The sequence below is a fragment of the Punica granatum genome, chromosome 3, assembly GCF_007655135.1.
Source record: "Punica granatum isolate Tunisia-2019 chromosome 3, ASM765513v2, whole genome shotgun sequence".
Classification (NCBI taxonomy): Eukaryota; Viridiplantae; Streptophyta; class Magnoliopsida; order Myrtales; family Lythraceae; genus Punica; species Punica granatum.
The window spans coordinates 5,493,746-5,519,765 of record NC_045129.1 but is presented as its reverse complement, the minus strand read 5'-3'; the positions used below and the strand labels follow the sequence as shown (position 1 = coordinate 5,519,765).

Sequence of the window (26,020 nt, the reverse complement as noted above, 5' to 3'; positions counted from 1 at the left end):
TATCATATTTAAATTAGGAATAAGGGGTATCTTGATTTTTCCAACCATATTCTATAATAAAAGGTAGCAATTATAAAACTAGACTACCATTTAAATAATAATATAAGATAAAATATATAATAAATTTGACTCTATTGGACATCAAAATAAAAGTTTGCAATAAGGATTGTCCATGTAGTTATTTTGAGTATAGTTCCTCAATTTATAAATCCATCAAATTTTCGAGTCTTCCCCATAGATACATTCATCCGTAGACTATACATAACATCATGCTCTTAAATTAGACAATAGAACTTTCTCTTAAGTCTTATCTATTCATGAATGACGTATCTCAGAGAATTGAGAAATATATATATACACACAAAATATTAATTAAAATTAGAAAACACAACGTAATTCGCGTGTCATGTATATATAATAGGGTAAATTGCACTGGTGGTCCAAAATGTTTTACAAATGTTTCATGATGGTCCAAAAAGTTTTTTTCGCTACATGATGGTACAAAATGTTTCAAAGTTGTTTCATGATGGTACAAACCGTCAACTCGAGCTTGACGCCGTCAAGCCGACGCTGACGTGTCTACTACGTGTCACCTCCTTGCTGACGTGGCCGAAAAATTTTAAATAATTCTAAAAATTTAAAAATTTAAAACTTTAAAAATAATTTTAAATTTTAAAAACTTTTAAAAATAAAACGGGGAAGGGAAAAGGGAAAAAAATAAAAGAAAAAAAAAGGGAAATTTTAAAATTTAAATTTTTATAAAAAAAAATTATTTTAAAAATAAAAAAAATTATTTTAAAAAATTTAAAAAAAAATTAAAAATTAATTTTTTTAAAAAATAATTTTAAAATTTTCAAAAGTTTAAAATAATTTTTTATTTTTTCAAAATTTTTACTCTTTTTTTGTATTTTTTATTTTTTTATATTTTTTAAAATAATATTTTAAATTTTTTAAAATTTTTTAAAATTTTTTTTAAAATTTTTACTCTTTTTTTTGTATTTTTTTAATTATTTTTTGTATTTTTTAGACTTTTTAAAATTTTATTTTGTCTTAAATGACGTGGCGCACTATGATTAGTTCCACGTAACAAAAGTGACACATAGGACGCGCCACGTCAGCAAAATGTTAACGGCGTCAGGGCCAATTGATGGTTTGTACCATTATGAAACAATTTTGAAACATTTTGTACCATCATGTAGCGAAAAAAACTTTTTGGACCATCATGAAACATTTGTAAAACATTTTAGACCACCGATGCAATTTACCCTATATAATATCATCCAAGTTGACTTTTTAGCTCTCTATATCTACTTAATTGCTTAAAAACTGATTTCGTTAATTAATATAGTTAAAGGCTCATGATGATATATTTTTTTTATAAGATTCATGAGTCATGATGATATAATTAATTATTTATATGTGGGCATATAATACTTGCGCGTCACCGTCCTAAATAATTCATCATTTTTCACGTTTGCTCATGTCTGGGGGGGGCCAACCCAAAAAAAAGGCACAAAATTTTCTCTGTTTCCATATTATATTCTTCTATTGTTATATTATTATATCAAAAAATCATGCAACGCGGTAAATATCGATAGGCTCGGACATTGCATGTGATCTATATCAGTAACTCCATTGGATTTTCGTAACGAAAAAAAAATCCATTGGAATATGTAGCATTTAGTGGTATCCGCAGATGGTGGTATGCTATTGGATCAAATAAGTGAAGTAGGTGCGATCAACACTTGTCTGTAGAATTCCCAATGAATCCAAAGAAGTATCAATGCATCTGAACCACGATCATTTATTGCAATCTACTAAATGCCCTCATTATTCAAATGCCTCTCGGAAAATGAACATAGTATATTCTAATTCTTTTAGTGAAATTAAAAATGGTTCTCAATTTATTGATTAAAACTAATTTTTATTTAAGTATCGATTTGATTATGATAATGAGGTATTCTTCAGTATATTTCAGTAGCACTTATGCTGCACTTAAAATCCGCTCAAACAGAACATTTTTTGTCAACCGTATTTCACCTGTAATGTAATTAAGGAGGAATATCATCCGGGTCTAACTTTCTTGAGATTTAGCGAAGGTAGAGGCAAGGAGGAATCCCATTAAAGATGACAAAACTGTACAATGTGCGGGTGAAAACCACTTTTACCCGGCAAAAAGAGTAAACCACTTTTGCAAAATAATAATAATAATAATAATAAAATAAGAAAGAAAGAAAAACAATTTCATTAAAGAAAAAACATTGAAAACATGTCTAAAATGATTCTGTTGTTTTTGTGGCCACAACTCCTTTTTAAATATTCATTGCTTCTTCACCTTCACACCTCACACACTCTCTCTCCCTCTTTCTTCCTCAGAGCAGAAACAAAGAGAGAGATGAGGAAAAGTTCATGCTTCAAGAGGGAAGAAGAAGAAGAAGAAGAAGAGCAGCAAGAAACTAGTGAATCCAGCAGCAAAACTTCGACATCATCGGTGGCGGTCGGTCTGAGGATGATCCTCACCCAACAGACCAAACTGCCCTCTAATGTTGTTGTCAAACATAATAAGTTGTCGACCACAAACAGTGTTCCAACAGTTCATCATCAACCAATTAGGGCCTCCCTTGATGATTTCAACTGCTATCTCCAATCTTGCCAACTCTGCCACAAGAAACTATGCCCGGACAAAGATGTTTACATGTACAGGTAATTCACTAGGCTATCTCGGAATTCCGGCGAGCGGATTTGCTTGTTTTCTCATCACTTTCCACAGCTTTATATATATCATTTCTCTATTTGAAACGATGTGTCGGGCCGTATTTCACAGGATTCTAGTTTATCAACGGCCTGGAAAGTTCATGTTACATATATTGCATCTTCATGTCTGCCATATTAAATTCGATATTTTCCGATGGAAGATTGCATTAAAGATTGCATGTTCTGAATATTGTGTGCAGGGGTGATCAAGGATTTTGCAGTGAAGAGTGCCGGAATAGGCAGATTCTCATGGATGATATGAGAGAACTAGAGGCCTCCACCAGGAAATTGTTAGCTTCTAGGCATTGTTACTCGGACGGCCCGAAGAGCGAGACCCGGCTACTTCTTGAGGAACAACTACAGCGACGGAATCAGATCCCCGTCCGTAAAACTCGGGCCATAATCTCATAGAAGTTTATGCAGAATCTGATAGTTTTTTTCCCAACAAGATATAAAGAAATCGATCAATTAATTAACAGCAAGAATCAATTTTATATAAAACTCGCATACATTCGTTCGCCCCCGAAGATCGATTAATGTACCCATAAATTTTCAATCAGATAAATTTCTGTTTAGTTTCACTAAGGATATATAGGTGATATGATTTCATATTTTTCTGTATGGCTCGGATAAGAGAGATATAGGAGAGAACAAGGAGAACAAATATCTTGTAACAGTCTCTACTCTCTTTACTAAATGTTAAACCTGTCTTGTTCGATCTTTTTTGATTTTTTTCCATGAAGGTTCCATCGATCTTTTTCCGGTAATTAAAAGCGACGCTAGTGGTCCATTTCAGTCTGATCTTTCCACGAATCCATTCAGTGATCGAAAGATGCGATGGACTTTCTTAAAATAATAAGTTTAATTTCTTTTATTAAAACCGTGGACCGTTCTTACTCTTCTTGTAAAAGTACAGTGGACTTGTAAACGAAGAAATAGGTCACTGCATTGATCTCAGATCTTAAATTGGGGTTCGGTTTCCATACGAACGATCCGATTCAATGCCTGAGATCGTATGCCAAGTATCAATGCACTTTCATCAATTTTTATCTCTTCTTTGAAGGCTGAAAAGGACAGATGACCCCTTTTTTTGGGAGACAACGCCAACAACTATCGTGGAGCTAACACATTACATATGAAACAAAAGCCTTGACAAGATCTATATTGTCAGCTCAGCCTTATCCACGGTACAATAATGTGTATAGACAACGACTTTCATTCAGTGCTGCCTCATGCACGAAAGGAAAAGGACAGTAATGTCAGTACATACACGCATGCATGCATGCATGCAACAATCCGTATGGACAGGAGACGTCTAAGCATCATTCTTATCAGAAAACATATATACACGTATCGTCTTTGGAGGGAATTATGTGCATTATATTTGAATCCTGTCGATGCCATGTATCACAAACCAACCTTATATTGATAGACATTGGTATAATATGAATTCAGGTAAACAAGCATGAAATAGATTAAGTGGATCCTTTTATGGATGGGATATATACATCATTCCTCAAATCCTCACCCCATGTTTGCTTATTGGGCTGACTCGACAGGGCCAGTCTCGGCCCACTGGGTCATCGTTTTCGTGGGCTCATCACTTGAGCTTTGTCGTGGCCCATGACCTTCGACCCTGTTTTCTTCATTAGGCTTGAAGATGCAACTCTCTCCTCATCGAATCTTTGTTAGAAAAAGGTGAGCAATTGATCGAACAATCGCCCAGTAAACATGTTATGAAAATCGCCCGCCAACGAGAACACGATGGATAAGGTATTTCACATGGATCTAGTACGGTAAATCGTATTTACGTGATTTTTTTCTAGCTCCAGATAATGTGATGGACATAACTAATTACAGTAAACGATTTATACAATACACTCTTATACTTTTTATGCAGTTATCAAAAGCAGTCTGCACGAAATTTATCGAACGTGAAATGTATTGATTCGCTGATTCCGAATCGCTAGGGCATCACCTCATTTGAAAATCATGCCCCGGTGATTCCGTGCAGCGGGTTCGGATATATGCTGGGGTTGCGGTCTTCTTCAGCAAAGAGAGGCATGCTTGTCTGGACAGGGCCAATGTGTATACAGCTCATTAGCGCAGGATGAAGCTGACGGCACATATTCATATATTATACGCATCGTTTTCACGTTCTTGGTTTGATCAAATATCTACTCTCTTTTTTTTTCCTCTCTAGTTATTATTTAAAAGGGAAAGGAAAACTTGGCTTCGGTCTAAGTTTTTTGGCCGCCGTTGACTAAAGCCCATAATTTCTTAATTTTGTAAAAATTTCATATACCTTCTTTTTTCTTTTTTCTTTTTGTGCGCTAATTTCATGTACCTTTTGCCTCATGAAGAATATTTAAAACCAAGCTTATGGATTGTGACCAAACGCCTGCTATATCTATACATTTTCCACTATGTTTTCAGATTCAAATTTATTATTACAGGACTTATTATCTACACAAAATTAATAAATTTCATATATATTCCTAACTGTCATTTACTTTCTTACACCACGATTATCCTAATTCTAATCAAACGAAATAATGGATCAAAGAAACGTACGTAGACAGGAGAGTTTTGCTTCATGAATATGAATTTATAAAGGAATTGTTTTATGTGTATTGGCATTCTTTTTTGGTAGATTATGTATTGGCATTTTCTCTGTTACAATTAAGGGATGTATGGATCTCCTTTTTAACCAAAATAAAAATCGTAATACAACGATGAAACTGAATCTGAAATCCCTTACTCATCAGGCTTTTGTGTGAATATATTGGCATTTCAATTTTTCTAGTTATTCATCTTTTGGGATTTTTCTTTTTCTTTTTTTTGGGGTAAGCTGGGATAATTAATTGTGTCCCGTGACATGCGTGTGTATATATATAAGTATTTATTTTCTATATATAGACAGCAATTGACAATGGCATCGATATGCGTGTGATTCTTCTATTATAATATATACAATGTATACTATTATGAATTAAATAGAATATATGTGAAGTATCCCAAAAAAATAGAATATATATGTGGAATCTTAATCCTTAAATCGTCATCAAGACTCTGAGTTGTACTCGATTTTCTTTTCAGGAGTTTGGGGCATCTGTTAATCGTATGAAATTTATTTTCTTATACTTGACTGTAATAATGTCTACATACTTAGGTCACATATATGCTTAATTCGGTTTAAGAATGCAAGATTGAGGTATAATAGATCGTTTATGCCCAACTAACTTTATAATATTTATGATTCAAATTGGATATTCGAAGTGGAGAAGGAATCGTACTAAGGCTCCCAATGAATATATCAACATTATGGAGAAAGAGGGTGTAATACGATAGCTAACATCATCGCCTGGTAATCTAGAAATTTCAGTTCGATTCTAATCAGTGGGACTACTTGTGCCATTTATTTAGATTTTCTTGTATTAGACTATGAGCCTCAACCGAAAAAATATATCAACATTATGCTTGTTGCCTTCCAGCCCTTTCCTACCAATTTGCAAAATAATAATAAGAAATATAATTTGGTCAACATGAGGCTTCCCTTAACAAATCCATGTGTCCATATACACAAACAATACGTATATACATATATGTATATATATTTATGTATACATATATGTATATTAAGTTATTAACAAACCCATGGTCAACATGAATATATATATATATATGTATGTATATATACATATGTATAACTCAGAGACAAATCTGGACATATAACTGCTCGGCCAAATTAAAGTCGGCCATTATTATCCAAATGAGCATGGAAGGTTTCAGCTCTCTTTCATTCACCCTCCTCTTCCTCCATGCAGCCCTTGCAGCCTCCTCCTCCCCTTCCCTCAGCCCTGAATCCAGTCTTCCGCCGCTGCCGGAAAATGAATGGACAGTCAGTACTGCTCTCTTCATCTTCGGCGACTCCTTCTTCGACGTCGGGAATAACAACCACATCAACACCACCACCCTCGACCAGGCCAACTTCTGGCCGTATGGCGAAACCTACTTCCGCTACCCCAGCGGTCGCTTCTCCGATGGCCGTGTAGTGCCTGATTTCATTGGTACGTTCCCCACAACACTTACTTCAGCAACATTTATATATGACAGTCAACAGTTTATAGGAACATCTCCTAAACTCTCTGTGTGTCACATGAACCGGTGATTAGCCGTACCCTAAGCTTATCCCCTTTTTAATGCGAGGATTCGGTTTTTAACTCACACTATTTACTGCATTCTCATCCCGACACTGTGATTTTTTTTTCTCTTTGTCTATAGGAAAATGACAATACAGCATGACTTATTTATGTTCCTACATATTGTATTAAATCGTCATGTCGTGTGTCTTTCTCTTCTTGTCCAATGGCACTTATGTTAACAAACAAATATTCTCTCCTCTCTGTCTGCCCGCTGATGTGTGTAGGTGTTTGTGTGTTGCTTTAAGTCTTGTCGTCTCTAAACATCGATCGCTGTACTTGAAATGAAATATGTACCAATAATTACATCTTAATAAAAAAAATAATTGTAATTATTAAAATTAATCAATTAGATTTTTCATCTTAATTAAATAAATATATCGTTGATTTTAGCTGAGAAGGCAAGGCTTCCTTTCATCCCACCATTTTTACAGCCGGGGATTAGTCACCATTTTGGGATTAACTTTGCCTCTGCTGGAGCTGGCGCTCTCGTTGAAACCTTTCAAGGTTCGGTATGTCTTCTTCATTATTTATTCATTTTTTGTATTTATTATGATTTAAATTTTGTCATAATTTTGATTCACTTCCCCATTGAATCAGATCGGCCGATTTCCTATTAATAGTAAACTAAAAGAAAAATATGTGTCAAACGCAAAGCATTCCTCACCAGATTAAATGTTTAGTTATATTATCATATTTATTTGTTCTTGGCCAAATTATTTATATTTATTGAGATATATATTGCCTTAGTCAAACTCTTGATAACGTGTTGAAAATTTTCATCATAAACCTCCGTTAGGGCAAAATAATTTCGATCTGTTACAAGGAATAAGTTGGCACGAACCTACTAGGGGATAGGAGAAAGTGAAGGGACCGGGACATGGAAGAGTCGAACTGCTGAATCTCTGGATTCTAACTAGGTCCCTCTTTCTCGAAAATATCTATACCAATTTATTGGAGAGTCTACGTATACGACTTCTCTTTTCATGACAATTTCCGATGTTGATATTCAACTTTCTTAACAATCACATTGTCACGAATCCGAGTAGGTTTTCTTCAGATTCATCCACATCAACATGACGTCGCATCACCAACCAACTTATCATATATGCGCCCTCGTTGATGGGGCAATTCTATATACATGTTCTGCTTTGTCAAAGAAGTTACAATTATGATTGTATGGAGTTGAACTGCGACACGACTCACATAATCACGACCAAAATGCAGCCACACATGTTGCCACTTGCAAAAACATAAATATATATATAGCTCCCCATTTAGTTCTTTTTTTTTTTTGGAACAAATTTATTAGCCGTCTTTCGAGTGGTGCTTCTGATTTCCTGTCTTTTTTTCTTCTTTTTTTCGGTTGAAACCAACCCAACAAAATTTGGATGAAGGTGAGGTAGCTTTCGCCAGCAGAGCGAGGGAGGGACATGCTTGAATTTAGGCACAAGCTGTTTATATCATGTTAGCTGAGGGACAACATAATCCATGTGAATTAGCCTATTTTGCTCTACTATTAAGCATATCATTAGGACTGACTGACACAGTTGAATCGTGCCAACGTATCGAACAACTCCTAGCAGATCCATATACACATTGCAACCAAGTCCATCCTTATATTTACTATAGCATCTTTTCCTTAGAGTCATTAATATAATTTGGTTTTAAAAAAATTGGCCAAATTTATATGTAAAACGTTATGTTGTTCTGGTTTTTCTGTCAACGTACATTCATACCAATATGGTATACATAGGACATTGTCTTAAGACACTACAAACTGCACATGCATGATGAGTCGCACCTTTTTAAGCGAAATGGGATGGAGAGATAATTCACCATCTCATATTTAGCAATTAAAATGTGGGTCATTTTACATTGCATAAGACGTGAATGTTGTAATGAAAATTGAGCAGACAAAATAATTAAACAAAAAGGTTTGTTATTTCTTTTTTTTTTTTTAATAAAGGAGGACAGATCATCATCTCAGCTAAGTACTCTTCGGCGGCCAAAATAGAAAATTGTGGTCATCTTTCCTATTGAGTCCACAACTTTGAGTTGGATTTACTTGGTTTGCACAAAACATAAAGTCCTACCCCTAGCTAGCCCTTGCCCAAGCCCTTGTCCTATTGTATAAGTGGTCTTATGCAACTTATTATCCACAAATATAATGGAAATCAACTTGGAGAACCAGTCGTCGTACCTACCTTTTTAAAGGATGCTCCGTGCTAAAATCTTGCACATATTAAATTATCACATCAATCGTATATATATTTCATGAAAATTTCAGCAGTAAATACGAGATTGTCCCAACGTGACCAATCGATCTTAAATGAAAACCTAAACCGACTTTTCTCTCTCTTTTTTTTTTTAAAATTTTTATATTTTAGGTGATTGATCTGAAAACACAACTGAGGTACTTCAAGAAAGTGGAGCATCGGTTAAGGCAGAAGTTAGGGAAAAGCAAAGCAAGGATCAAACTATCAAAGGCAGTCTACATGTTTGCCATTGGGAGCAATGATTACATGAGCCCTTTCTTGACCAATTCCTCCGCCAGCTCACTCCTCGACTCCAAGTATGTGGAAATGGTGATTGGCAATTTGACCACCGTCATCAAGGTAAATTAAATTAAATTAAATTATTATTTGATTAAATTACGTAGTGCTCCCAATTAATTCGGATTTTTTAAATTTTTTTCCCCAATGCTATACCCCCAAAAATTAGTAAGTCAATGCATGGATATCTGTCCCCAATCTTGGTTTTGACAGCTAATCTGCCATTAGATTACCAGCTTATAGATAAGGTTGGAATTTTAAGTTAGTTGCTTTCATGCACGTTATATATATATATATATATATATATAGAGAGAGAGAGAGAGAGAGAGAGAGAGAGCGAGAGAGACGATCTTGGTCGTACAAGGGACGGAATTTCAATTTTCAATTGGATTAATGTGGTCCCTCAGACATGGTATAGCATATATGCAGCCTCTCAACCTCTAAAATGGATCCATTTAATCTCCTTGTGTCTTTCATTATTTTCCGCACATTGTTCAACATGTTTAACCAGCTTAACTTTTCATAACACTTTAGATCAAGTATTTATTTCATCTATGGTGTTTTCCAACTGGAAAAAAAGTTCATCCGGTAGCTACAATTCATCACCTCGATTGAAGGTTTGAGGACTAGAATGATCCCATAGCTAGAGAGGTCGGGGCCACTACAAGTTGAGGTTGAATTATGACTCCGGACCACACAATGAGTCAATACTAATTAAAGAATCAATATGCACCAATGCATTACGGATTCAAGTTCATGATCTAGTTGGGGATGCAATCGGTCAGTTTTTAACTAGTTTTACTTTTTTTTGTTAACAGGACATATATGCGAAGGGAGGAAGGAATTTCGGGTTTATCAACTTACCTCCCCTGGGGTGTCTTCCCGGCCTCAGAATACTCAGAGCATCCGACGACAGCAAGTGCCACGAGGAAGTGTCATTGCTCGCAGAGTTGCATAACAAAGCACTGTCGAGACGTCTCGTCGCGCTGAAGAATAAGCTCCGACGGTTCAGATATTCTCTCTACGACTTCAATGCCTTCCTACGGCAAAGGATCAACCATCCTTCCAAATATGGTAAGTCTATGGTTTTCTCTTATTAATTTGTCGAAGATAGTTTGCCCGATCATCATTTCTACGACATAGTTAGAAATTTTCAAAATTTTCGATAACGATAACAAATATATCTTTGAAATTGCTTGGACAATGGATGCACTCTCATATAGGAAACAATGCTTAACTGTGAATTTTTGACATAGAGAGACAAATTCTTTGCCATTGTATGGTACACAAGCCCTCCATGCATATATACTAACCAAGCCCTCCATATTAAGCGAAAGGAGACCTCATTCGACAATAATGGGGTTTCAGATATCATATTGTCGACACGTTAAAAATTCGTGTATGGTTTTAGGCATTATGCAGTTCAACATCTAAGGGAACTAGAATAACATGTGAACATTATTCAAGATTTGATTGATTGACCACAGCTTTTGTCTCAATTATTGTTATGGACATCTTTTGTTGGGCGACATCAATAGGCCCACCTTTGTCATGTACAACTATCTAGAAACTAGATGCGTTTTGTCTTTCCTTGTTCCATCAAAATTAAGAATTTATCTATCCTTCTTCTTCTCATTTTCAACCACAAAAAAATTCGAGCTATTATATCCTATTGATGCTAGACTTCATCTTATTTTCAATTGCAATTAATTCGAATCGCATTAGAAGTTTTAGTTATAATCGAGCTTACATGGGCGAATTCACTTGTTTCGATGAAGGTTTTATCGGAGGAAAAGATGCGTGCTGCGGGACGGGAACATTCCGAGGAGTTTACAGCTGTGGAGGGAAGAGGATAGTGAAGGAGTATGAACTGTGCGAAGACCCCAGCCGGTACATATATTGGGATTCCTATCATTTGACTGAGAGGGCTTATCAGCAACTGGCAGAAGAGATGTGGGGTGGAAAAGGAAATACTTACAAGTTGAGTCCTTACAATTTGAAGGATCTCTTCCGAGGGGTCTGAGGAAATTAATTATGGGCCTTAATCAATCGAATAATTGAAATTGATGGCATTTATCAATTTGATTCTCAACCTGCTGCCAAAGGATTTCCCTCGATTATGTGATACTATCTGGACCTTATGGATGATTATCAAACAACTCGAGAGACCCGATCATATATCCGGCATGTCGGGCCTTACCGGGACACAGAGACCAGCCTAGGCCTAGCCTAATTTCCAGGCCGGGTTTGGACATTCCATGAGCCTGGCCCAGCACATTCCGAAATGCATATATGGTTATTCAAGCTCCACTAAATTCGGCGGTCTGCACTCGAAACCAGTTTGTAAGATGGTTTGAACTACGACACAAGCATCGTTCCGAAATCTGCAATATGACATTGTGTGGGAGAACCTGGTGAATGCTAAGTTTACAAGTCGAACTCTCGGTACAAGATCCTCATAAGAAACCGGCCCTTCGTTCGAATGGTTTACATACAAATATAATCTTCCAGTCAGCTTTAGAAATACAGGCAAACTATTACTACAAAATTCAACAGTCGATTTAAGAGTAGCGGCGTTCCTCTGTCAGAACTTCATCCTGTTAGTGGGGCCTTGATCAATGACGGGATCGACAGAAGGAACTGTTTTTCCTTCTTGCTGTGTCTCGTCGCCTTTATTTTCGGCTTCTGCAGTTGGAGGGGTGTAGCCCTACGGGAATGGTGGTGGTGGAGGCGCTGGCGGAAGCTGAAACAAAACTTAAAGATTGATTTGTTGTCAGTAAGTATGAATTGTTGTCAGGAAGATTGATCGATGATCAAATTAAGTCAAGAACAAAACCAGAGTTCATCATGGAGTATCAGAGATCGGCGTGGTTCAGGGCCAGAATCACATCCGAATTTGGAGGCCTTGGTTCCACGATCATTCTGATATTTTTCTTCGACAAACCAACTGGTACAAGTATCATTACGTTGAAAATATTAATCCCACGTGAAAAAATATGAACGAATATGAAACTTGAGTAACACCGCTTATTAGTTTGAGTTTTTAAGTGAAAATGAACTCAAACCTGTATAAGTTCAATGAAAATTCATTATAGTATCAGAGTCAAGGTTATGCGTATGCGTGTTCACGCAAGTTTAAGCACTCACACTACGCCGGCCCAATGTTGAGTGTAGTCAAAATGCGCCTCGTGTTAGTCTCCTCTCGCCCGAGCACGAAAGAAGAACCTGGATCGTGTTAGTCTCCTCTCGCCCAATGTTTAACAACACGTGACAACGTATAGGCAGAAAAAGATCACCATACATTGTACGTGAGGGCAGGTGTTGAGGATGTTTGTCTGTTTTCAACCACTGCAGTAGAAGGAACCCGAGCAACATCCGAGAAGGATGTCCACAAACAGATAGAAGGTTCTTATGTAGTTCCAAGATTACTAAGATTCATTTTTGCCATAAGCCTGTCATACTAGACGTTAAAAATTGCATCATTTTGTTTATACACGCAAGCAAGCACAAATGGTTGGGAACAACATTGCGCTTAAACTCGATCAGAGTAAACTCGTCATTGAGCGACCCTTAATAAGGCATCAGCGAGCTGACTAGACAACCCGATCAATCGTTATTTCCGCCTTCGTGTAGACATATCTCATATCAAAAGTCTTTTAGAATGTGTTTGTTTTCGTAACAAGTTTAACTCAACTCAACTCAACTCCACTTATCTTCAATTCAACATCACAATCATTACTTTTTTTTATTTTTTAAATATTTTAACCATTCAATTCAATTTTTAATATTAAATTCTCTCAACTATTCATTACTTTTTCACAATTCAATAACACAATCATTACTTAATCATTATTTTCTCTCAATTATTTATTACTTTTTCACACTTTTTCTCATAATTCAACAATACAATCATTACAAACCAATTAAAACCAAAACTCAACTCAACTCAACTCTCAATCCAAACACACAGTAATTTACTTGATAGTATGATGCAACTAATTTTATTGATTGTACCATATAGAATTTCCTAAAAAATTGAAGAATTCAAAATTTTTATATAAAATTGAAGAATTCAAAATTTTTATACAAGTTCATACCTAAAAAAGAAAAAATAAAAATTTAAAAATCTCACATTGGTGAAAAATTAAAGAATGTACATCAAGTGGTAGCTATATTTTTTCAGAGCCGGATCTGTTACAACTTACAATTATGTGTGGTAGTACATAACCTAACATACAAAATATAATATAGATAACACATCATATTTACATTTGTAACAATGTGATTTGATTGGCTTATTGAAAAGCAAATATAAGGCATCAAATATATCATATATATGAAAAATAGGATCTAATTTGTTTTATGAAAAGCAAATGTGATCTTATATGATTTGTTTTATATGGACATTTTAATAATTCTTTATTTTTTTGAAATTACAAAATATTGTGAAAATAATTACATATCCCAGATTTCTATATTTATATGTTTGAAATATAATAAATTTGTTTTATAGAAAACTGAAAATTCGAGAAAATAACGACTTGTCCACAAATCTATCTCTAAATTTTAAAAATCAAAAAGTGTCTTTGTAAAAAGATCTCAAAAAGTCGAGAAAATTTCATTCACCAACAAAGTGTTCTTGGGTCATCTAGTCGTGGAGTTCATAAGTTGCAGAAATATAACTAATTTAGTTTCTCTTTTTAAAATTTTATTATACTATTATAAATCAAAATTTTTAAAATAAATATAAATACATTGTATTAGATATATATGACTTATGCTAATTGAATTTACCAATAAACTAAGTAAAAACGTTATATTAAATATTGTCCGTGCGGTCATATATTATCACAAAAAATATACATTTATTTTGATATATTTATATCATATTTATTTATACATATCTTAATATGTAATTGTTTTAATATTTATCAATGTGATTATATATTAATTTATTTTCAATAAAAATTCAAGATTGTTCAGCATTACATATATATATAATAAAATCTTTTCAAAAGTTTTAAAAAATATTTTGTTATTTCGATATCTTATGAAAAATAGTCATTCAATTTTATAATTTTAGAAGATTCATGACTTATAATATTTATTTGATTATAAAATTATTATTTTTATCTTAAATGAAAAATTCAAGATTATTAAATTAAATATAGATAATATTTTTTCTCAAAAGTTTCAGAAAATATTATGTGATATCTATATTTTATATAAAAATATTTATTAATTTTCTCAAATGTTTCAAAAATATTATGTTATAACGATATTTTATAAAAATTATTTATTCTATTTAAAAAATTCAAAAAATTCTTGGCTTGTTAAATATTATATTTATGTAACCAATAATGGCCCATTGGAAAATCAGAGAAAGATTATCTTTCATTCATATTTTTTTATAAAGTATCTTTTAAGATTTGAAAAAAAATTATTTTTATTAAAAATTATTAAAAAAATAAATAAATAAATAAAAATTGAGAAAAATTTATAAACGGAGCATTCTTAGGCTATTTGACGGAACCCATTAGGTTCCTGCTTTCATATACACTAGTCAGAGGAAAAGATGCATGCTGCGGGACGGGTAAGTTCCGGGGAGTATACAGCAGTGGAAGGAAGAAGATAGTGGAGGAGTATGTAACTGTGAGCAGGTACATATATTGGGACTCCTATCATTTGACTGAGGGCTTATCAGCATCTGGCAGAAGAGATGTGGGCTGGAAAAGGAGATACTTATAAGTTGAGTCCTTACAATTTGAAGGATCTCTTTCAAGGGGTTTGAGAAAATTAATGATGGGCCTTAAGCAAACTTTGAAATTAATGGCATTTATCAATTTGATTCTCAACCTGCTGCTAAAGGATATCCCTCAATTATGCGACACAAAGTAGACCTTATCGATGATTATTAACCGGCTTGAGAGACCCAGTCATATCTCCGGCATGTCGGGCCTTTCCGGGACAGAGAGACCAGCCAAGGCCTAGCCTAATTTCCAGGCCGGGCTCGGATGCTCCATTAGCCTGGCCCGGCAAATTCCAAAATGCAATAGATCAGCTCAATCTCCATCGAAGTCTGCAGTGTGCACTCCAACATTATCAGGTTTGTAAGATGGGTTGACCTACGTAACATGCATCATTCCGAAATCTGCAATATGACATTGTTTGGGAGAACCTGTTGAATGCTAAGTTTACAAGTTGAACTTTTGGTACAAGATCCTCATAAGAAAATGGTCCTTTGTTCGAATAATTTACATACAAATATAATCTTCCAGACAGCTTTAGAAATACAGGCGAACCATGACTATAAAATTCTACAGTCGACTTAAGAGTAACGGCATTCCTCTGTTAGAACTTCATCCTTTTAGCGGGGCCATGATCAATGACGGGGTCGACAGAAGGAACTGTTTCTCCTGCTGGCTGTGCCTCACCGCCTTTATTTTCGGCTTCTGCAGTTGGAGGGGTGTAGCCCTCAGGGAATGATGGTGGTGGAGGCGCTGGCGGAAGCTGAAACAAAACGCAAAGATTGATTTGTTGTCAATAAGCATGAATTGTTGTCAGAAAGATTGATCGATGAACAAATTATGCCAAGAACAAAACCAAAAGCAAAATTCATCACGGAGTATCAGAGATCAGCACGGTTCAGGCCCAGAATCACATCCGAATTTGGAGGCCTTCCACGCTGATTCTGATATTTTTCTTCACCAAATCAATTGGTACATGTACTGTTACAGTTTATATCTCTTTGACGACAGCCTACATCAGGATATATAATGGTTACCGTGCGATGTAGGGTTGCAAGGATGTGATCAATTCGCTTCATTTCTTTGAAGTCGATTGTCTCCTTGCTGGCCTGTGATTCCGAAGGGGAACTCTCATCTTCTTCATCAACTTCATCAGATATGAAGAAATTATTAGAAGAATAAAGAATATGCCAAGACAGACATCAATCTGCATGTTGTCTACATTAAAACATAAAGGATATTATCATATGTCTTCTACCATTGCGGTAGAAGGAATGTATGCAACAACCTAGAAGACGTTCACAAACAGATAGAAAGTTCTTATGCAGTATCAAGATCGCTAAAATACATTTTTGCCGAAAAGATCCACAATTGATAATTGTTATTATTTATCAAAAAAAAAATGCAAGGGAATCTGAATAAAGTACCATGACCAATCTTTTCAAGCTTCGAGGCAGCAGTTGAAAAAGCCTTCGATATGTAATAAAGAGCCCTCCCCTGCCACATAGTTTGCCAAATAAGAACTAAATTCTTCTGTTGAATCTCGATATCTAAAACATAGCTACACCATCCATTCACTAGAATGAAAATGACAGAAAAATAAGACTTACAACTCGAGCTGCAAATACATTGCAAAGCTGTGGTGCTTGGTATATAGAACCATCTAAAACGTAGTAGGTCAGCATGTGTGTCGGTTTATCAGAACTATCTCTCTTTTGCTTACGAATGACAAAGAGGTTAGGTTCCAGTACTTCGCTCAACACATACTCAACACCGGTCATTTTCCTGTCAATAATACGACCATCCATTAGTCCATCAATCTAAGCACCGAAAGATTAGATCCTACTTCTGCACCCACAATTAAAACCAAGCTCCATCAGCAGTATGGTATCAAAATGAACCAGCTGTTTATAATCCCGTAATCGCTACTTTCCGACAACCAAAATGATTCAATTCATCCCGACAACACGCGAACGAAATTAACACAGCCAAGTCGACGACTCCATGCAACATAATTATTATTTAGTAATATTATCGTCTTAGGTGATCAGACTCCGCAATTCAGAAGAACAAGGCAGCAAGCAATGCTGTTCTACTGCAAGGGTTGCCTTCTACCCTAAAGTTGCAAAATTTACAGTGACGATCAGCACGAAAGGATGAAATCCCCAGAGGTTCAGAGGTTGAAGTTCTAATTAATTGAAGAAGCAAATGACAATTTGGAGCTCGGCTTGAACTTACGCGAGATGAGACATGTCGAGGGGATGGATGGAGTTGCGCCGGAGCTGCTCGTTGTTGCAGCTGTAATCGTAGAATGGGGAGAGGGCGAAGTAGTCGAACACCAGGTTCCGGTCGAGAGGGTAAGTGTTGAGCCACAATTGGTCCCTGAAGCATATCCCGGTCATGTCAGTGGCCGGAGGGGCCGGCGCCGCCGGGTTCTCCATGGTTCCAGCCGGCGTCGCCATTGAAGCCAACGACAAGGTCGATCGCCTCTTTAGTCTTCACTCTACAGTTCACAGACGAAGCATTTGGGCCGGGCCCGGTACAAAAACCAAGCAGCCAACGGGCCTCAATTATTTAAATATTTCTTGTATCAATAAATCTAATTTTTTACCACAAATTCAATATATAATAAAATTTTACTTCTTAAGGGCAATAGGAATTTCACATAATTAACCTTACTTTCCGCTAGTAATATTTATCTAATGTACTGGACAAATTTGAAATGATTTAGCAACAAATTTTTAGCATTATATAATAAATATCCTTAGGTTCAGAATTGGAGTTTATTTTTTGTGAACATAACTACATGGAGTTAATTTTAAAATATAGTACTCGTTAGATATATTCTGTGTACGCTCACTTAATAAATTGTAATGAAGATTATGTTCTTTAGTGACGCAATTACAACTAATGTTTTTATTAATAGCATTGCATATTTATTTATCGCCAATATCAAACTAAGATATATTACATATATTCACTTCAAATATATTAGGATTAGGGTTCGTGTTCATATATTTATATTTCATTTTATAATGATTATCACATTTCGAAAGATTAATTTACTTATTTGAACAAAAATGTTCGATAATTAATTTTATAAAATATTATTTAGTAGATTTGGTAGTTTAATACTAAAAGATAATCTCTAATAGAGTTGGACTAATTTTGAATATAACAATCATATTTTATGACCAACGGTCTTATTAGGCCTCTTAGATTTATTTAATTTCTTTTATAAACTTATTATGTGCATTTCTTTAAGATATAAAATTCTTTACATATTTATTTTCGAATATTTAATTTTTATATTACGGTAAGATCATATAATTATTCCCCTGTGATTAAATTATTGACGTTCTCATTTTCAAATATATAAATTTTATATACCATGTAGAAAATATATATATATATATATATTATTACTATCTTGTGATATATTTTTTATGAAAATGATAACCATATGATAAGTTATTAGTATCTGATAGAATTTATAAACATGCCAATTTTAAAAATTTGTTTACTATATTTATATTAATAGTGTAAATTTTACATTTATTGGTAGCTATAATTGCACATATAGTCAATTTTACTATGCATAATAATAATAATAGATATGAAATTTTATTTATTGTATATATTTGTTGTATACAAATAAATTTACTATAATCGTTACTATTATTCTTTTCCTTTTTTCTATTACTAGACTCTACCCATGCATACATCGTGACAACTGCAGTGATTTTTTTCAATACACTCATGGATGGATATATTGATTTGAAAGAGCAAGAAAAAACTAATGGCAAGAAAAATAAAAGATGAGGGTTAATATAAAATTTGAAAAAGAAAAAAAATATATGGAACTTGGGATTGAAAGAGGATAGAGCAAGATAAGGAGATATTAAATGTGGGAGCAAAGAGAGAGGGAGAATAATGTCAAATGGATAAACTTCTATGTTTTATTTTAAATTGTATGACGATAATATTTTAAATCACAATAAAGAATATTTTCAACTTCTCAACCACCGTATAAATGAGGAGATAGTTATAAAATCAAACTCTTCCGTAGATAAGATGGTAAAGATAAGATAAGATAAGACGTATAAGATAGATAAGATAAAAAGTATAAAATTTGTCTAATTTATACACTCTTCTTCATGGGTAAAAATCGTTTTTATTATTATTCTTATATATAATGAGAACTTATAATTTTTGCACATATTTGATGTATATGTATATTATATATGTAAAACTTAGATGAATTATAATCTCTATTGTTATTATTATCGTATATGTACATTAAATATGACATTTATTTTGAAAATATTGGTTGGATTAGTAAGGTTAATTTATTGCAACTATAAATCGTTCTTGCTATATACATTTTACTTAATTCTTAGTATACTTTTTTTTTATGAAAGCTTAATTTCTATTCGATAATATGCTATTTGGGTTTATTTGTTTCATTTTTTACAGCAGATTCCGCAAATCACCCAGTTATCTTCTTCATAAATAGAACCAAACAAAATAATTATATTACTAACATTTTTCTAATTATATTGTGGGAATACATTTTGTAGTGAAAACCCATTCCGAAGTTGATCTCAATAAAGATGGTGTCAGAAGGGATTGCATTTATATGAGGCGAGGTCGAATCTGCAAAATGACTTGGACATAATTATGACTTAAATAATTCCATATTACTCGGGCGACATTTTAGCTCTCTCAACGTGTACTAGAGCCAAGCACATGTTTTAAATAGCAGCTTTCCGATGAGGTTCAGGACGAGCTCTGGCAAGATCAATTACTTTTAGCCAAGCTAAGTTCGACGTTGATACTCAGTTCAACACAACTCAAATTACGCTTTTGTACTTTTTTCCGATAATTGCTTTTGAAGCCCTAATCACTTTTTTTTGTATCATCTCGTGAGTATCAAAAAAAGAGTCGGTATGATTTTAAAATATATTTTAGAAGATTGCATATTATTTCGATAGATCTTGTACATTAACTAAATGATATCATCTATAATTCAATCTATTTGATTTCAATGTAATCTTCAGGTATTAAATATGTAATGCGAGATCTTAGCGGGAAAAAAAAGAAATATGAGAGAGTTGTTCTTTTTTATCTACATATGCATATATCTATATTACAAAAGGGAATATGGTGAAAGTTAGCCCCCAAAATGTCCATCACAAAAATAAAATTACTAACTAACCATTATCAATTTATCATTGGGATTTAAAAGGATAATTTTGATAAATTCATATTTTATTTATCACCAAAAAAACTTCCTCACTTCCCCATTAATTTCTCTCTCCCCTTACCCTCTCTCTCCTCTCGCTCTCCCAAACTGTTCCCTCCACAGTTTCTTTTCATCGATTTTTTTATTAATTTTACTATTTAATATTAAAATAAAAAAAATTCAACCTCTATAGAAGATTGAGAACTGACAATATTATATTATATAATATTATATATCTATAAAATAAAATTTCAATATGTGGCATTTTCATATCAAACTTGCATTGAAAATCCTGCCCGTAGTGCGGGTCAATTTCTTTAATTAAATTACGTGCTTAGCATAGGTCTGCGTTTAGTATATATGTATATATACATACATATATGTATGCGCGTGAATGTAAAGTTAAAGATAAATTCGTTAGCTCAATGTTTGTTTTGCAATTTCTTCTGAGTCAGATAATGGAGAATTCATAGCCAATCTTGTAAATCCATTATAATATATATATATATATATATATATATATATTTCCATACTTGCTTTCAAGCAGCTTTGTTGATGAAAGATACATTCTGTATGTTCATACTTAAAGTAGGGGATATCATCTCAATAATTATTTTTTATTTAATGTCAATATCATGAGAATATGATTCAATGATAAATTAAGTTTTCAATTAGTGGTGGGGTGAGAGATTGAAATCATTTGAAAATACCTCATAATTAGAGACAAACCGACATCTAAACAAATAAGTATTGGTAAAACATTCTCCAAGAACAAATTATTGATTATTGATACTCAAAAGATAATCTATCATTTAAATTTCGGCCAGCTGGCCCAGTGATTTTCCAATCAATAATTAATAACAAAAATAATGGTAGTTAAAAAAATGAGAAAGATCTACATTATTGGTAGATTAATTACACATATAAGTTAATTTGACATAATAATAATAATGATGATGATGATATTAATAATTATAATTACTATGATGATGATGATAATAATAAAAATAAATAAATATAATAATAATAGAAATGAAACTGTATTTATTGTATATGTTTGTTGTATACAAATAAATTAACTATAATCTTTACAATTATTTTTTTCTTTTTATTTTACTAGACTCTACCCATGCATACCATGTGGCTATTGCAATGATTTTTTTCCAACACACTATAGATAGATTTGAAAGAGGAAGGGAAAAATTAATAGCGAGAAAAATAAAAGATAAGAGTTGATATAAAATTTGAAAAAGAAACAAAAATAATATGACGGAACTTGAGATTGAAAGAGGATAGAAAGATAAGGAAATGTTGACATATGGGAATAATGTCAAATGGATAAACTTCTATGTTTTATTTTAAATTGTATGACGGTGATATTTGAAATGACGATAAATAATATTTTCGACTTTTCAATCCCCTTATAAATAAGGAGATAGTTATAAAATCGAACTGATCTCATAGTTTACATTTACTTCCAAAACACTCACAGTAACCTTTAGTTGCGAGAATCATAAGTCGAAATTCAGAAACTCGTTGTAATAACTTAGAATATATCATCTCATCGAATATGACCCCTACCTAGATTATATTTACATTGTCAAAACTACAAAGAAGAAAAATCGCGAGAACACCATTGAAAAAAAAAAGTTTCAAGAGAACATATATAATCGGATCATCACATGATCATGCGAGATATCATAGTCATATATCTTATTAAGCAAATATTCTGGCTAAATAATCTCACATTCACCTTTTAATCCCTTGCCTCAATAGATTCGTAATCTTTTTTTTTTCAAATTTAAAATCGTTATTTATGCCCTATCTAATCTCTTTTTTGATCCTCTAAGATGTGGTTCATCGCATATTATGACTAATCTGGCTTAAGGATATGGATAGATCACAGTGGATATTATCGATATCGAAACAACTAAACCAAAGAAGAGGTCTAATTGGGATAGGGGATAAATTGAAATTAAGCCTATCTTTATGTGTTGATTTTTCAAATATATAAAAAAGGGATCGCTGAAGTCAACGGAGTCCATAAAAGGAATCCATCCGTTATCATCGCTCCTTTCTCCTTCCCACATTCTTATAATAATAATAATAATTACTATGATGATGATGATGATGATAATAATAATAATAATAATAGAAATGAAACTGTATTTATTGTATATATTTGTTGTATACAAATAAATTAACTATAATCTTTACAATTTTTTTCCTTTTTATTTTACTAGACTCTACCCATGCATACCACGCGACTATTGCAGTGATTTTTTCCAATACGCTATAGATTGATTTGAAAGAGGAAGCAAAAAATTAATAGTAAGAAAAATAAAAGATAAGAGTTGATATAAAACTTGAAAAAGAAACAAAAATAATATGATGGAACTTGAGATTGAAAGAGGATAGAAAGCTAAGGAGAGATTGACATCCGGGAGCAAAGAGATAGGTTGAATAATGTCAAATGGATAAATTTCTATATTTTATTTTAATTTTATGACGGTGATATTTGAAATGACAATAAAGAATATTTAAAACTTTTCAATCTCCTTATAAATAAAAAGATAGTTATAAAATCGAACTCTTCCTTAAATAAGATAGTATAAGATAAGATAAGATAAGATAAGACGTATAAGATAGATATGATAAGAAGTATAAAATTTGTCAAATTTATATTATCTTCCTTAATGGGCAGAGATCGTTCCTATTATTATTCTTCTATACAATAAGAACTTATAATTTTTGTACATGTTTGATATACATGTAGGTTATATAAGTAAAAATTATATTAATTATAATCTCTATTGTTATGATTATCGTATTTTCGGTAAATGCTATTAATCTCGTCTATGTACATTAAATAAGAAATTTATTTTCAAAATATTGGTTGGATTATTATGTTTAATTTATTGCAACTATAAATCGTTCTTACTATGTACATTTTACTAAATTCTTAGCATATTTTTTTGTGAAAACTTAATTACTATTCCATAATATGCTATTGGGCTTTTATTGTTTCATCTTTCCTACTAGATTATGTAAATCGCCCAGTTATTCTTCATAAATAAAGCCAAACAAAATAATTAAGTAATTAACATATTTTTAATTATATTGTAGAAATACGTTTTGTATAGAAAACTCATTCCAAAGTCGATCTTGAGATAGAGATGGCGTGAGAATGGCATTGTGTTTGCATGAGGCGAGGTCAAGTCTGAATAATGACTTGGACTTAATTAGTTCAATTGAAAGTTAGGACTTAAATAATTCCATATTATTCAGGGGACATTTTGGCTCTCTCAACATATACTAGAGCCAAGCGCATATCAAAAAATAGAAGCTTTATGTTGACGAGCTCTGGCGGGATCAATTACTTTTAGGCCACGCTAAGTTTGATGTTGATACTCGGTTAGACACAAGTCAAATTACACTTTGGTACTTTTTTCAGTAATTGCTTTTGAAGACTTGATTTTTTTTTTGGTATCATACCATGAGTATCAAAATAAATCCGGTATGATTTTAAAATATATTTTGGAAGATTGCATAATATTCTATAGATCTAGTACATTAACTAAATGATATCATCTATAATTCAATCTAATCAATTTCAATGTAATCTCCAGCTATTAAGTATGTAATGCGAGACCTTAGTTGGGGAAAAAAATGAGAGAGGTCCTTTTTTATCTACATATACATATATCTATATTACAAAAGGGAATACAGTGAATTTAAAGTTGGTCCCCGAAATGCCCATCACAAAAATAAAATTACTGACTAACCATTATCATTAGAAGTTTAAAAGATAATTTGATAAATTCATATTTATTAACCACTAAAAAAATTCCTCACTTCCCCATTAATGTCTACCTCCCCCACCCTCTCCCTCTTCTCGCTCTCCCAAAACTGTTCCTCTATCTTTATTTTTCTTCAATATTTTTTTATTAATTTTTTTATTTAATATTATTTTTTATTAATTTTATTATTTAATATTAAAATCAATAAAAAAGTTTTAGAACCTATATTATATATCTATAAAATAAATTTACCGTGTGTGAGATTCTTATATTGAACTTGCATTGAAAATCCTATACGTAGCACGAGTCACTTTCTTAAATTAAATTCAGTGCATAACACAGGTTACGTCTACTGTATGTATATATATATATAAATACATGTATATGTATGTTTGTGTGTGCGTGCATGTGAAGTTAAAAGATAAATTCGTTAGCTCAATGTTTGTTCCGGAATTTGTTTTGAGACAAATAATGGAGAATCCATAGCCAATCTTCAGATTCCATTAGCAACATACTTGCTTTCAAGCAACTTCGTTGATGAAAGATACACTTTGTATATTTGTACTTAAAGCAAGAGATATCATCTCAATAATTATTGTTTATTTGATGTCAAATATTCTGAGAATGTGATTCGAAGGTAAATTAAGTTTTCAGTTAGTGAACTTTATTTAGAAAGTCAAAATCTTTTGAAAATATTTCGTAATCAGAAACAAATCAACATTCGAACAAATAAATATTAAAAAAATTCTCCAAGCACAAATAATTAATTATTGGGATCAACACTCAAAAGATGATCTATAATTTAAATTTCGGCCAACTGGGCCATGGATTTTCCAGCCAATAATTAATAACAAACAAAAAGATACTTAAGAAAATCAGAAAGATTCACGAGATTTTTACCTACAAAAAATCATGATTTCGTATTTTTCGTAAAATGGATGATTAATAATTATAAAAATAATTACAAAAATAAGCTTTTTTTTATGAGACCATGAGGTGGAAAAACTAATTCCGATTCAGGCATCGAGTTGCCCAAGGTGATATAGGAGGAAATTGACTGACCCTAACCGCATGATTGTTTTTCTAAATATACTAAAGTCGGAGAAGAAGCGTACGAAGATTGAAGTGGTGTCCCTTCAGGGCGGGTGGGGTGGTTACGCGCCATAATTTGACTTCCTAGGTATTTTGGTTAATCTCAAACTGCTCCCCATAGTTTACATTTACTTCCAAAACACTCCCAGTAACCTTTAGTTGTGCGAGTCATATGTCGAAATTCAGAAACTCTCTGTAATAACTTAAACTATATCATCTCATCGAATACGACCCCTGTCTAGATTATATTTACATTGTCAAAACTGCTAAGAAGAAAAATCGCGAGGACACAATTAGGGAAAAAAAAAAACTTCATGAGAACATATATATTCAGATCGTCACATGATCATGCAAGATACTATAGTCATATATCTTATTAAGCAAATATTGTGGCTAAATAATCTCACATTCAACTTTTAATCCCTTGCCTTAATAGATTCATAATTTTTTTTTCAAATTTAAAATCGTTATTTTCCCCCTATCTAATCTCCTTTTTGATCCTCTAAGGTGTGGTTCATCGCATATTATGACTGATCTGGCTTAAGAATATGGATAGATCACAGTGGATATTATCAATATCGAAACAACTAAACTAAAGGAGAGGTCTAATTGGGATATGAGAGAA

The 26,020-nt window shown here is 32.9% G+C and overlaps 3 protein-coding genes across 3 annotated transcripts; 2 read left to right on the top strand and 1 right to left on the bottom strand.

Annotated features, from left to right (window-relative positions):
* Positions 1-2,338: 2,338 nt before the first annotated feature.
* LOC116201241 (FCS-Like Zinc finger 17-like) lies at positions 2,339-3,486 on the top strand. The gene is made up of 2 exons (XM_031532392.1): positions 2,339-2,703; positions 2,955-3,486. Exons 1-2 carry the CDS (start codon positions 2,396-2,398, stop codon positions 3,163-3,165), a joined length of 519 nt encoding a protein of 172 aa, XP_031388252.1. The 5' UTR covers positions 2,339-2,395; the 3' UTR covers positions 3,166-3,486.
* A 2,997-nt stretch (positions 3,487-6,483) lies between these two features.
* On the top strand, positions 6,484-11,620 carry LOC116201233 (GDSL esterase/lipase 5-like). The gene is made up of 5 exons (XM_031532380.1): positions 6,484-6,824; positions 7,350-7,468; positions 9,347-9,574; positions 10,330-10,585; positions 11,290-11,620. The coding sequence occupies exons 1-5, from the start codon at positions 6,527-6,529 to the stop codon at positions 11,532-11,534; spliced, it is 1,146 nt and encodes a 381-aa protein (XP_031388240.1). The 5' UTR covers positions 6,484-6,526; the 3' UTR covers positions 11,535-11,620.
* A 4,011-nt stretch (positions 11,621-15,631) lies between these two features.
* On the bottom strand, positions 15,632-17,788 carry LOC116201236 (mediator of RNA polymerase II transcription subunit 6). Its single transcript, XM_031532384.1, has 5 exons — positions 17,497-17,788; positions 16,869-17,043; positions 16,686-16,755; positions 16,296-16,405; positions 15,632-16,021 (listed from the first exon to the last, which is right to left on the bottom strand). Exons 1-5 carry the CDS (start codon positions 17,718-17,720, stop codon positions 15,863-15,865), a joined length of 738 nt encoding a protein of 245 aa, XP_031388244.1. The 5' UTR covers positions 17,721-17,788; the 3' UTR covers positions 15,632-15,862.
* Between the last annotated feature and the right edge of the window lie 8,232 nt (positions 17,789-26,020).

What these genes read in the sequence shown, in the direction of transcription:
- LOC116201241 (XM_031532392.1), top strand. Translation starts at nt 2,396, where the DNA reads ATGAGGAAAAGTTCATGCTTCAAGAGGGAAGAAGAAGAAGAAGAAGAA. An exon ending in AAAGATGTTTACATGTACAG is followed by an intron (nt 2,704 to 2,954) that starts GTAATTCACTAG and finishes TATTGTGTGCAG; the next exon opens with GGGTGATCAAGGATTTTGCA.
- LOC116201233 (XM_031532380.1), top strand. Translation starts at nt 6,527, where the DNA reads ATGAGCATGGAAGGTTTCAGCTCTCTTTCATTCACCCTCCTCTTCCTC. An exon ending in TTGAAACCTTTCAAGGTTCG is followed by an intron (nt 7,469 to 9,346) that starts GTATGTCTTCTT and finishes TTTATATTTTAG; the next exon opens with GTGATTGATCTGAAAACACA. An exon ending in CAACCATCCTTCCAAATATG is followed by an intron (nt 10,586 to 11,289) that starts GTAAGTCTATGG and finishes GTTTCGATGAAG; the next exon opens with GTTTTATCGGAGGAAAAGAT.
- LOC116201236 (XM_031532384.1), bottom strand. Translation starts at nt 17,720, where the DNA reads ATGGCGACGCCGGCTGGAACCATGGAGAACCCGGCGGCGCCGGCCCCT. An exon ending in ATGTATTTGCAGCTCGAGTT is followed by an intron (nt 16,756 to 16,868) that starts GTAAGTCTTATT and finishes ACTATGTGGCAG; the next exon opens with GGGAGGGCTCTTTATTACAT. An exon ending in GCTTGAAAAGATTGGTCATG is followed by an intron (nt 16,406 to 16,685) that starts GTACTTTATTCA and finishes TATCTGATGAAG; the next exon opens with TTGATGAAGAAGATGAGAGT.